This window comes from Aedes albopictus, chromosome 2, assembly GCF_035046485.1.
Source record: "Aedes albopictus strain Foshan chromosome 2, AalbF5, whole genome shotgun sequence".
In the NCBI taxonomy this organism is placed as follows: domain Eukaryota; kingdom Metazoa; phylum Arthropoda; class Insecta; order Diptera; family Culicidae; genus Aedes; species Aedes albopictus.
The window spans coordinates 299090108-299103457 of record NC_085137.1 but is presented as its reverse complement, the minus strand read 5'-3'; the positions used below and the strand labels follow the sequence as shown (position 1 = coordinate 299103457).

General features: G+C 39.4%; 1 protein-coding gene across 1 annotated transcript; it reads right to left on the bottom strand.

The window, feature by feature from the left end:
• Positions 1-1198: 1198 nt before the first annotated feature.
• Positions 1199-9898, bottom strand: LOC109423806 (testis-specific serine/threonine-protein kinase 3). Its single transcript, XM_019698838.3, has 4 exons — positions 9482-9898; positions 9216-9385; positions 2006-2444; positions 1199-1698 (listed from the first exon to the last, which is right to left on the bottom strand). The coding sequence occupies exons 1-4, from the start codon at positions 9656-9658 to the stop codon at positions 1330-1332; spliced, it is 1155 nt and encodes a 384-aa protein (XP_019554383.2). The 5' UTR covers positions 9659-9898; the 3' UTR covers positions 1199-1329.
• Positions 9899-13350: the final 3452 nt, after the last annotated feature.

Here is a 13350-nt window from a genome sequence, read left to right as displayed (position 1 = left end):
TGTTTATGTTCCAAAAAATGGAGAAAACAACAACATTGTTGCCCAAAGTTTTGCTCAATCTGCATCAAATTAGGCAAGGAATCATAATACCCACGCTTTTTGCACCATTTCATTGCAGAAACCGAGAATTGACCTTCTCACCATACTAAAATTCAGCTCATTACTACCAATCTAGTACTACACGAACGTGCCCCATTATGAATAAAAAAAATTGGATGAACTTTATTCTAACGGATTATGAAGTTTTATAAACAAAAGTAGTAAAACAAAGGGGAGTTGATAAAATCAGACCTGAATGACCGTTAGGTTAAAAGGTCTTTAATAAATAATAATAATAATAAGAGGAGAGCTCATCTTGCCCCGTCCTACCCTATGGAACCGAAATGCTTTACTTTTTCATTCACTTCACAATACAAAACTAAATGCGTTTAATTTGAATCCCACTAACCTGCTGAGAACATACGCCAAACCGGTAGTGTTTGAACCTGTTATAGCACGAACTCCGCCTTGAATATGCTAAATCTGACATACTAATGGGAGGCAATCAGTGAAGTACTAGATTGAAAGTAGTGAGCTGGATTTTTGTATGGTGAGATGATCAATTCTCCATTTCTGCAATAAAATGGTGCAAACAGCGTGGGTTATATGATTTATTGGCTAATTTTATGCTGTTTGAGCAAAAGTTTGGGTAACTGTGTTGTTGTATTATTTTTTTTTGCAACTTCAACAACACAGTTATCCAAACTTTTGCTCAAACAGAATCAAATTAGTCAATAAATCATATAACCCACGCTGTTTGCACCATTTCATTGCAGAAATGGAGAATTGATCATCTCACCATACAAAAATCCAGCTCACTACTTTCAATCTAGTACTTCACTGATTGCCTCCTATTAAATGATAATGGTAGTAAACGTGGCAGACAATAAAACATGCCACATTGGCTGATTTAAAATGAAACATAATACAATATATTTTATTCTCTCTAATTGGTAGACACGCCAGGATTCCAATTTTAAGTCAATATGTTACATTTGAAGAAAATTGGAAGTCCACCATTTTTAGTTAATCCACTGTACCCAATATCACTCTAATGGGTACATATATGGTTGATCTGGAATAAAATGTCATCAAATTTCACAACAAATTTTGAATACAATATACACCAAGTAATTGCATGTTGGTATAAAAGCCTCGATTGAATGTTACGAAAAGTGAGTTCTCTTCGTTATGTTTCGCTATTGGTCAAAAAACGAATGTCTCGTTTAGTATAATAAAACAAAAAAAATACAACAAATTTTGACGCTGTCAAAATGTTAACAATCAAATTCATTGTGGCACAGATCTCTTCCGATTTAGGACATTCTGCGAGATTGTACCATTGTGTCCGTTAGGGCTGAGATTATGATTGTCATCACGATTACCAGGGGAAGCACTGCAGCCTGGGTTATTAATGGTCACTCTGGTGCTTCCATCGCTGCTGTCGCTGGAGCTGTTGTCAAGTTTCATTTTCTTGTCATACCTCTTCTCAATGCCCATATCATCGTATCCGGAATCGTTCTCGGTCAGCCATGGTTGGCGCCGCATCTCCTCGATCGTGATCCTCACATTAACGGGCCGCAAAATTTTTTGAATCAAGTTTTTGCATTCATCGCTTATGCTGCGATCCTTGGGAAATTTCGGCCCGGCTGAAACTTGCTGCTTTTTGGAAAAAAAAATAGTTTGTAGACAAGTTTTGCAATAAAACATCAAAGTATTAACACAGACAAACTTTCGTATCACTCAATTCAGTTTCAATCGTTTATTTTTATAAAGGTTATAGTCTGATTATTACGTAGTTCGTAAATCGCTCACTCACGGCGCTAGCATACCGCCACCTAGATAGGACTTTGCGAAACCAAGCGTGATAAGCATTGGGAGACTATGTTTTCGTGAGAATGGTTTAAATAGCAATTTGTTCTAAGTGATACATCGGATTGTCTGTGGTAATAGGACTGATACATACCTTAATGAGAACATTAACATTCGCTTCATTGGAAAAGGGGAGGCGGCCAATCACCATCGTGTACAGCACCACGCCAACTGCCCAAATGTCAGACAACTGTGGCTGGTATGGAACCGATTTCAGTATTTCCGGACTGGCGTAAGCATGGCTTCCACAAAAGGTCTTTGATAGTACAGGCTTGATCTTACCACCAGCCAAAACCGGTTGCATGTTCCCTCTGGCGAACCCGAAATCAATCAGCTTAAGCGTGAAACTTTTGTCGAAAACGATGTTTTCGCACTTGATATCCCGATGGACCACTCCCATACCATGGATATATTCCACAGCACTGATCAACTGGCTGAAAAACGATTTGGCCCGCTCTTCTGGAAGATACTTCTCCTTCCTTATGAGCTGCAGCAAGGACCCATTTTCAGCGTACTGCATTATGATGTAGAACCTAAAATGAATATTTTTTTCTGATTATAGATTTCGATGGATTGTTGATTATCTGGAAATTTCGGCTTTCAGTGTTACAAATTAGGTTTTTGAATGGGGCACAATCGGTGAAATACTAAAATTGAAGTAATGAGCTGAATTTTAGTATGATGAGAAGTTTAATTCTCCGTTTCTTTTTCATTTTCATTTCATTTTGCAGCATTTGGTGGGGCAATGAGAGCGCAAGTCAGTCCAAAGCCGATGATAAGGAGGGATAATGGCTGAATAGTCTTTGCTGACCACATAAACGCCATGGGATAGGAAAAGGGTATTTTGGTGTGGGATTAGGGTGTTGATTCAGACTTGACAATATCAATGCTATTCAGATGCAAAATAATTTTAAGGCTCTATAGTGAATCGCATACCTTCCAAAACCAAAAAAACAATAATCCACAAAATGCCAAGCAAGTCATTGAAAGAAAAAGCGCCCGATTGTTTATTTTGTCAAATAACAAACGGAATCTTCTACTCTCTCCGATTCGCCAGACACCCCGGAAAAAATGTCTCTTCAGTTCTGGAAAATATATTATCCCCAATAGGAGGCAATCAGTGAAGTACTAGATTGAAAGTAGTGAGCTGGATTTTTGTATGGTGAGATGATCAATTCTCCATTTCTGCAATGAAATGGAGCAAACAACGTGGGTTATATGATTTCTTGACTAATTTGATGCTATTTGAGCAAAAGTTTGGGTAACTGTGATGTTGTATTACTTATTTCTTGCAACTTCAACAACACAGTTACCCAAACTTTTGCTCAAACAGCATAAAATTGGACTTGAAATCATATAACCCACGCTGTTTGCACCATTTCATTGCAGAAATGGAGAATTGATCATCTCACCATACAAAAATCCAGCTCACTACTTTCAATCTAGTACTTCACTGATTGCCTCCTTTTCAGCCTGTAATCGAATTGTCCGCGTGGTCTTGTAGTACCCCTACTAGGTAAGAACCAGTCATTGCCATACATATTAAATGCTAGACATGACCCCATGGATAGCATTTGCATATGTAAAAGCTTTGTTGATGTGACTTACCTATTAGGCAATTCTCTCATCTCATGTTTGTCTTCAAAACCTTGTCAAGCTTAGAAAATTGAAGTTAATAAACAAAACATTACAAAAGGTTCGAATTCCCATAGAATGAGATCATTCATTCGCACTACAACACCATAGGAGATAATATCACATTGGCTGATTACAGTACAAATGCGAAAATCTCCCTTTTCCCCTATCCGCAACCCGGGGACGCGCCCTGTTGGATTTCGAAAGCCTCGGAGAATATTACAAACCTTCAATGGCATTCCCATACACTAACCCACATTGCCCATTCAGGGGTCTGACTGGGCCTATTACCCTCCCTCAGTTTGTAATATTCTCACCAACTTGGAATTATATTTTCCCGGCACATAAATGACTTCGACAAATGTTCAACATACTATGCAGCATCATGATCAGTATAACTATATCAGATGACTTGAAGATCTGATTTTCACAGAATTGTTTGCCATTGATTATACATTCAGCTATTCCAATCACTACTGCAAAGCACATCGGCCACATGCATAAAATCAAAGCTTCCTGGAAGATATAATCCAAGCCCAGGGAGAAGTTTAATTCTCCGTTTCTGCAATTAAATGGTACAAAAAGCGTGGGTATTATGATTTCTTGCCTAATTTGATGCTGTTTGAGCAAAATTTTGGATAACCGTGTTGCTTTCTCCATTTCTTCCAACTTAAACAACACAGTCATCGAAAGTTTTGCTCAAACAGGATCAACAAGATCTGCAATGTCATAGTGGAAAAGGCATGAGTGAATATTATGATTCTTGCCTATTTTGATGCTGTTTGAGCAAAACTCTGGGTAACTGTGTTATTTAAGTTGCAAGAAATAAATAAAACAACCGGGTACACGGTTACCCAAAGTTTTCAAACAGCATCAAATTAGACAAGGAATAATAAAACCCATGTTGTCTGGACCATTAACAGTGTAAACCACTGATTAATAATTATCCTGATTAAACGTCGCGACCCCCAAGGCAATCCAGGATTATTTTATTCGAAATTTCATGAAACATTTCAATAATCAGAGAATCATGGCCTACGCAGTTATTTAATCTGTTTAGTGTAACCTCTAATTGATATTTAATTTTTATTCGAAACCGCTTTTTTTTCTAAGCCACTATTGTTTTTTTTTTTTAGATTTTCAGAACTTCATTGATACCCTTACGTGCCTTAACCACAGAGAAACAGATTTTTTTAACGGTTGATTCAAATATTCAGTAGTTGGTCGATTGACCACTCGCTGCGGTGGCATCGTTTTTACTCCTGTTTAACGTTTACTCACTACTGCCACCTAGTGGTGGACCGGCCAAATACAGTACGTTTAGCATTGGGCGATTACGTTTTCGTGACGATGTTTTTCAATGAAATTTGTTCTAAGTGTTACGTCTGTTTCTCTGTGCCTTAGGGTACGGCCAGAGCGGACGCGTCACGCGACGCGACGTGGATTTCCCATACAATAGGACGCAATGAGTGAAGTACTAGATTGAAAGTAGTGAGTTGGATTTTTGTATGGTGAGATGATCAAATCTCCATTTCTGCAATGGAATGGTGCAATCAGTGTGGGTTACATGATTTCTTGACTAATTTTATGCTGTTTGAGCTAAAGTTTGGGTAACTGTGATGTTGTATTATTTATTTCTTGCAACTTCAACAACACAGTTATCCAAACTTTTTCTCAAACAGCATCAAATTAGCCAAGAAATCATATAACCCACACTGTTTGCACCATTCCATTGCCGAAATTGAGATTTGGTCATCTCACCATACAAAAATCCAGCTCACTACTTTCAATCTAGTACTTCACTGATTGCGTCCTATTTGACAGCTCCTTATTCTTTTACCGACTTTTCAAACCCTCTAAGCAGAATACCCTCTTCGAATGAGTGTTATTAGTTTCGTACCTTTTAATTCTGCCCTATGTTGCTTATCCTTTGACAGATACGCGTATTTCGACTACCACTTGTAATCTTCCTCAGTGTCAGTTATCCACTGGAAACGGAGAATTGACCTTCTCACCATACAAAAATTGAGCTCATTACTACACATCTAGTACTACAATGGGGATTCTATAACACTAGCCCGAATGTCACTAGCCCGAATGACACTAACCCGAGAAGACACTAGCCCGAATGCACCGTTAGCCCGAATGTCACTAGCCCGAATACCTTAAGCCCGAATCGAAATTCATCTATCAGTATCTTGGTAATAATAGAATACGGAAGAACAGCGTATGTTCCAAAGAAGGAAAAACCTCTGCCGGATTTGTAAATTGATTATGACGCCAATGATGGTGATAATACGATTTGCGTCAATAAATCTTGGAAGAATAGCCGATAACTTAAAGAAGGAAAAATCCCTGATGAAATTGTTAATCAGTTTTCCCCAAAAAACCTTATGCTACCAATCGGGCTAGTGGTATTCGGGCTAGTGTTACATTCGGGCTAGTGTCTTTCGGGCTAGTGTCATTCGGGCTAGTGTTACAAAACCGCCCCATTGATTATTGTGGCCTGTCTGCGTCATCATTCATTTTGCGAAAATAAGCGGGTTTCAATCCCCTTCGGCTCCGGCAACCAATGCTGAAAATGTCTTTTCCACATAGGGTAGAACGGGGCAAGATGGCCACCCGGGGCAAGATGAGCACCCCTCCGTTTTACTACTTTTATGATGAATTTTGCCCAAACAACTTCATAATCCGTTAGAATAATGTTCATCCTACTTGTAAACCTGATAAAAAGTACTTCATAATAAACAAATTAAAAATTATCGTCAAATTAGTCAATAACATGGATTTTTAGCATTTTCTTATAAGAAATCATCAGAATAAAATAAAGTTTTTATGTCAGAATCAAATTTTTACCATAATTCTGGTTATCAGCCAACATTACTAGCTACAGCAAAGCATTTTAATTTACATTAGAAAATATTTTCTAAAAACAAACATTAAAATTTATTCAATTTTAATTATTTACCTATAGTGGGGCAAGATGAGCACCCATTTTTCCCCATCAGGGGAATAGGGTATGTAATCAAAAGATGAACCAAATTGCGGCTTTCCGAAGTAGCGCAAATTTTGAGTGTTTTTTTTCTCCCACATGTAAATAATTTACTATGGCAAAATCGTATGTACATGAAAGCCACGGGTATAAGCTTTCTGTTAAGAGGTAAAAAGTTTGTATTTGCACCGAATTTCATTGAAAAATTCGATTATTCGTCAACAATGATTTTAATCTTAATTTGAACCATCGTAATCATAATTTGAACCAATATTAATCTTAATTTGAACTACTGGCGGCAGCAGCTCGAGCATCTCCCACAACAGCCAATTTTGTGTTGAACAAACAAAAACACATGGATCTGCTTATTCCCATAACTATTGTTCATTAGGCAGTGGAATTTCAACTAAGAATGTTCTAAACTCTTCAGGAACTTGGAAACAAAATTTGGAATTTTTCATCCCCCAAGCGTAAACAAAACGCAGTAGACGGGCTTGGTGGTCTAGTGGCTACCGCTTCTGATTCGTATGCAGAAGGTCATGGGTTCAATCCCTGGCCCGTCCCTTTCATCCTACTTTGCATCTTTCTATCCACTTTCTCTTTCTCTCTCTCTCTCTTCTCTACATATACAACTCATGTATATTCATATGTTCATAGCTATCGCTAGAACCAGAAACGAATTGGAAAAAAGTCGTTTCCCTCCCTGCCAACTTCTACTCACAGCACAGTGTCTATAACGCCTACAAGTTATGCAACCAAAGCGTGCTGTGCCGCTTGACCTTATTCACCTTATTCACCACACAATGTATCACCTTACGAACACTATAAATAACCCCCTATCCATGGATCGTATCACCGACCCAACGGTGACTCCCAGATCTCCCATCCTTTCCATCTAACAAATACCCCAGTCCGTGCTGATTGTGGGGATGCAGAGGTGATCTCGGTCTTTAGTAGCAACAACCAGCACACTCTAACATTCCTTTCCCTTCCCAACTGACTATAAGGACGTGGCCGGCGCCGTTATTGATCCAAAAATGTATGAGCTGCTAAAATTGCACTTTGAGAATAAGTGGAGTGTCCCAGCCCTTATTCATTTGGATCTCAGTGCAATTGGTACCAGCTCAGATCAATCACGGAGTAGCAACCATTGACATGTATAGTCAGATTTGATCGTTTGATCGTTGATCGAAGCGTAAACAAAACGCAGTCTGCCGGCCAACACTAGAAGCTCGCCCCCGTTTACTAGTTCAAATTTAGATTACAAATGGTTCAACTTAAGATAACATTCTCCAAGCAAGAATTACTTAAATTTGATAATTTTATGACAAATAATGCGGAATATTTTTCGGTTGGTCGATTCTACGATAAATAAGCTTTCATTTGACGTGTTCACATATTGCGTGTGATACAATGCATGAGCTGTACGAGTGCACCGAAAATGTGCTTTCTCTGGGGGGAAATGGGTGGAATCACAGTAGTTTTTCAATTGCCTGTTTTCCATTACAAAAACGCTTTTTTCAATGCTTTTAAAGCCCATGTTATCAGGTTATATTACAGAAAGCTGTTTAACATCTTTTTAGGGACAATATTTGCCTAAAAAGTACGTCGTTTTAATGAATTTCGAAATGGTTCAAATTAAGATTACAATTTGACTAGTTCTAAGTTTGATTTCTTACCCTATAGAAAATATTTTGAAATTATTGTAATCCACTCAATAGTGCCGAACATAGGTTTCCGTAACCTCTGCAACTATTTAATTGCGTAATTTCCTCAAAATAAGCAACTTAATAATCGTTTATTGTTTTTCGGGTCATTTTGTATAAAGTATTATAAAACCGCACTTTTTTTCAATAATCGAAAGAAAAATGATGATTTTAGAACGTGATACATATGGGTGATAGAAAACATGATATAGAAAAGAACTACTGAGAGGAACTTTGAAAAATTGTGTTAACTTTCAATAAACTCAACGTGATCCTTAGGGTGCTCATCTTGCCCCGCCCTACCCTACATATCTCAATTCAACCACATCCAGCTCATTTTAGAGATTTTAGAAGCTCAACCTGAGAAAAAACTTGTGCAGCTAGACGAGTTCTACAAGAAAGTCATGGAAAAACCAATCTTTATCGAATATTTAAGCGGTCTTCTCACTTTACCGGGCCGGGACCGTGCCGGGCCCCGGTCATCGATTTCGTCCTAACGATATCTATGGCGTGCTTCTCACTAGCCCGGCCGGGGCCCGACCGAGCCCCGGCACGGTGTGATGTGAAACACGCCATAGTAATCGCATGTAAGAAATCGATGACCGGAACACGGTCCCGGCCCGGCGTAATGAGATGGCCCTTTAAGATAAATGTCACGGGCTACCTTCGAAAAATGCCAATGATATTCAAGGTGAATATCACTTGGAATTTTTCGAAGGAAGGACATTTACCTTAAATATTCAAAAAAGATTAGTTTTTCGTGATTTTCTTGTAGAACTCGTCTAGCCGCACAAGTTTTTCATATACTACATTTTCAGGTTAAGCTTGTAAAATGAGCTGAATTTGGTTGAATTTAGATATGTCGAAATGACATTTTCAGCACTGCCGGCAACCATAACAAGAGGCATACATACATGTTTTCTTTTTAGGGTCGAAATCATTTAAATTAAGACAATGCAAGTATAGCTCACCTTAAGGTAGTTTCAATGCACTCGTGGAACCTGATCAAATTGGCATGTTTTAAATTCCTCACCAACTCGATCTCTCTGGGGAGAAACTTTTCCAGGACGTCCTTGGTCGCTTTCTGCTTAGAAATTATTTTGATGGCAACCGGATGATTCAGGCTCTTGGAAAAAGCCCTCTGCAAGGGTAATAATAAATGTATTTGTTGATCGAATGAAAGGCAATTTTCATTTAACCGGGCAAAGGAAAACAGCACCAAATACAATAATCTTACCTTAACGTTTGAAAATGCCCCGTTACCGATGGTTTCTTGGACAATGTAGCCGTTCAGTTCCAGCACAGATTCGCGACGTTTCTGTTGTTCCTCCTCCTCGCACACCACAGTAGGAATGACGTTCTCACGCAGAGCCGACTGCAGCCCCTTTTGGAGTGTTTCAGTTTTTGAGCCCATAACGTTAACTAACAATTTAGAATATTTATCAGCCTGATCTATTAGCTATACGGGTGCAATTTAGATGATTTTTTTTAATAATTTTCCATCCCAAACAAATCCACTCCACCAAATGCTCTCGTCGACTGGTCTGCGTCCGTCACAAAAAGGTCACTAACAAGCAGTGCTGCCTACTGCGTTTTTTTCCATTGTTGACATCTTCTTCCATCCGAGTCCATTCGAGCAGAAAAAAGCTCAACTTCGGCACACTTCGAGCAGTAAAAAAAGTGAAGAATCTGTGACTCATAGATGGCGCGGTGTCAACATTGACGGTTTCCCCGGTTTCCCCCCCTTATCGAACGCGACGATTTGAATCCGTCGCGGATGAAACCGTCGCCAGAATCGTCGCAGCCAATCAGCAGGCAGGAGTCTGACGTTTCTCCGATCTCACTAATACAAATCAGCAGCAGAGGTGATGCTTGATTCGTTGCGATCTCGGTTGCGATGATGCAGAAATGCGACTGGAAGTTGGCAGCGCGTTTTGTTATGAGAGCAACATACAATACTTATGACACACATGTGATATTGTCTATCCGGTTGGAATCAAGATCGACATTCAATCAAAAATTGCCATTTTCTTGGTCCACAAGTGTTGCAACTGTTTCGCATCTAGTGCGCTGTGTTGCTGACAACAACGGGAAGGATGCGCACTACTTTTGACATGATTAAAAAACGTCGCGAGTTGGGTCGCGTCGCGACTTGATTGTGCGAAGTCCGGTTTGGTGGCGGCCCGACAATACAAGAATCACTGTACAATTGGCTTCTTTAACGGTGTTGAGATAATTCGATATTCTGAATCTGCATGTCAAACTGAGCCGAAATCCAAATTTTCATGAATTTTGGAGCCCGGGAACCTATTTAAAAATCAATTTGAAGTTTGTATGGGAGCGATTTGTCGAATCACCCCTCGTCGCAGTTTGTACTGGGCGGAGCTGTCAAACAGTTGCCCAGCTGTCAAAAGGTGATTTCAAAAAATTTCTTTGGAATAGCTTTTAGGTACCAAAATAAGGTTCTAAAAATCTGAAAAAAATCATAGTGGCTCAGAAAAAGGTGCTCTTTCGTATAAAATCAAAAAATCAATATATTTTTCAAAATTTAAAAACCCAATTATTGCGCTTGAAATGAGTGCCATACTGAAAATTCTCTCAGTTCAAGTCAGTATGGTCCATTGCACGAATTTATGCTGGCCTGCTTACCCTCACAGAAAATTTGACGTTTGAGCGGTGCCGACACCTCTCAAACGTCAAATTTCGTGTGAGAGTAAGCAGGCCAGAATAAATTCGTGCAGTGGACCATTGTTAAGGTGCCATAGGGCACCGCACTGTTTTGATTTTGTATGGGATTTTGACGTTTCGTGGCCTTGTTGTTTACAAAATGTCTGTAAGAGTGAAAGAGAAGGAGATAATTTCATGCACTGCCCTATTAGACGACTGTTTGCTATGATGACAAATATTTGGCCAAACAAGCCCAACAAATGACCAACACAACGTGAATCATGACAACCTTTGATGAATGTCGGACCACAGAGAACAGACATTTAAGCACAGAGAACAGACATTTAAGCTCGAACAAAAATACGTCGAAATCGTGTGTAAAGGATTTATGTATACCTCAACGCCACCAACGGAGACTGCCCCACTTATAAAGTCGATTTGACCCCACGATGGCAGTGTTCATCGTTAAAATGCACTAGCCCACAAAGCGACACGAGCGCCAAACGTCCAAAAACGGCGAGCACTGGAAACAAAAATGACAACACAACAAAGTAAGTGATGGGACGCTAGCGCCACACAACAGGAGCATAACCACATACTCCGAAATGACCGTTACAAAGTTTTACACAAGGCAGAAAGCGAAGATAGACGTCTGTTCTCTGTGATTTAAGCTCGAACAAAAATACGTCGAAATCGTGTGTAAAGGATTTATGTATACCTCAACGCCACCAACGGAGACTGCCCCACTTATAAAGTCGATTTGACCCCACGATGGCAGTGTTCATCGTTAAAATGCACTAGCCCACAAAGCGACACGAGCGCCAAACGTCCAAAAACGGCGAGCACTGGAAACAAAAATGACAACACAACAAAGTAAGTGATGGGACGCTAGCGCCACACAACAGGAGCATAACCACATACTCCGAAATGACCGTTACAAAGTTTTACACAAGGCAGAAAGCGAAGATAGACGTCTGTTCCACAGACAAACAGACGTAACACCTTGAACGATTTTCATGGAAATCTATCGCCCAGTTCACACTATTGTCGGGCCGCCACCAAACCGGACTTCGCACAATCAAGTCGCGACGCGACCCAACTCGCGACGTTTTTTAATCATGTCAAAAGTAGTGCGCATCCTTCCCGTTGTTGTCAGCAACACAGCGCACTAGATGCGAAACAGTTGCAACACTTGTGGACCAAGAAAATGGCAATTTTTGATTGAATGTCGATCTTGATTCCAACCGGATAGACAATACCATCACCTGGTGGAAAAGTTGCACGAATCACTGTGTTGTGCAATATCGTCAACAGAAGGCGTTAGTGCGAAACGTCAACCACATAGAAAAACGATGCGCGCGCCTCTGGTTGTGAAAGCCACAACTATGAAAATTTGAAATGATCGTTAAAAGCGTGGTCTATGGAAATTTCGCAAGTGTTACGTCTGTTTGTCTGTGTCTGTTCTCTGTGGTCGGACTACAATGGCAAATATTTGTCTATGTCTAATGGACTCTTTAGAATTTTCTTGACACTGCGTACCGTTGTACAGGAATCACACTCGTATCACATGTCTGTCCTGGGTATAACCGTATAACAGTGGCAAATTTTTTATGGACAAAAATTCATGTGAAATCCACTATACAATTTTGTACACATGCCTGTATGGTCCACTGCACGAATTTATGCTGACCTGCTTACTCTCACGCGAGATTTGACGTTTGAGCGGTGCCGGCACTTCTCAAACGTCAAATTTCGCGTGAGAGTAAGGGGCCGTCCATATACCACGTGGACAAATTAGAGGGGGGAGGGGGTCTGAGAAAAGTCCATGCTTGTCCACGGAGAGGGGGGTGGGGGTCTGTCAAATGTCCACGTGGACAATATTGACTTAAGAAAAAAAAAAAAAGATTCATCAACGATACAAATTATGTCGTATTATTGATGTGATTCTCCTTCATGACAGTTCTCTGTTGTTTTATTTTTAATAAATCATTTGATATTAGTTGGGGACGGCTACTCAAAGTATAAAATCATAGCATTGCATATACCAATTCTGAAATTCTTATGCCATTTTTTTTGAAAAATCAGTGTTTCGAAGTGTCTAGTAAAGAACGAGGTAAATAATACTAAACAAAATCCTGAGGTTTCAAAATAAAACGTAGATCGTAACAGTGATGAAGTTTCGTTCGGAACTTTCGTTAAAATTCTGTACAAATTTCTATAAGTTTTATGTAAACTTCAAAGTTTTGAAATAAACAATTTTGTAGATAATTTATGCTGAAATAATATATATTCTATAGCATATTGAAGTCAAAATCATATCACTATAAGTGAGTTTTGAAGCTGCACTATGCACTTTCGAAATGTTTCTGTAAAAATTGTTTTCGGCAATGAGAATGTTCTAAAAAATACAATCTTTGTTAGTTTTCATAATATCTCAGC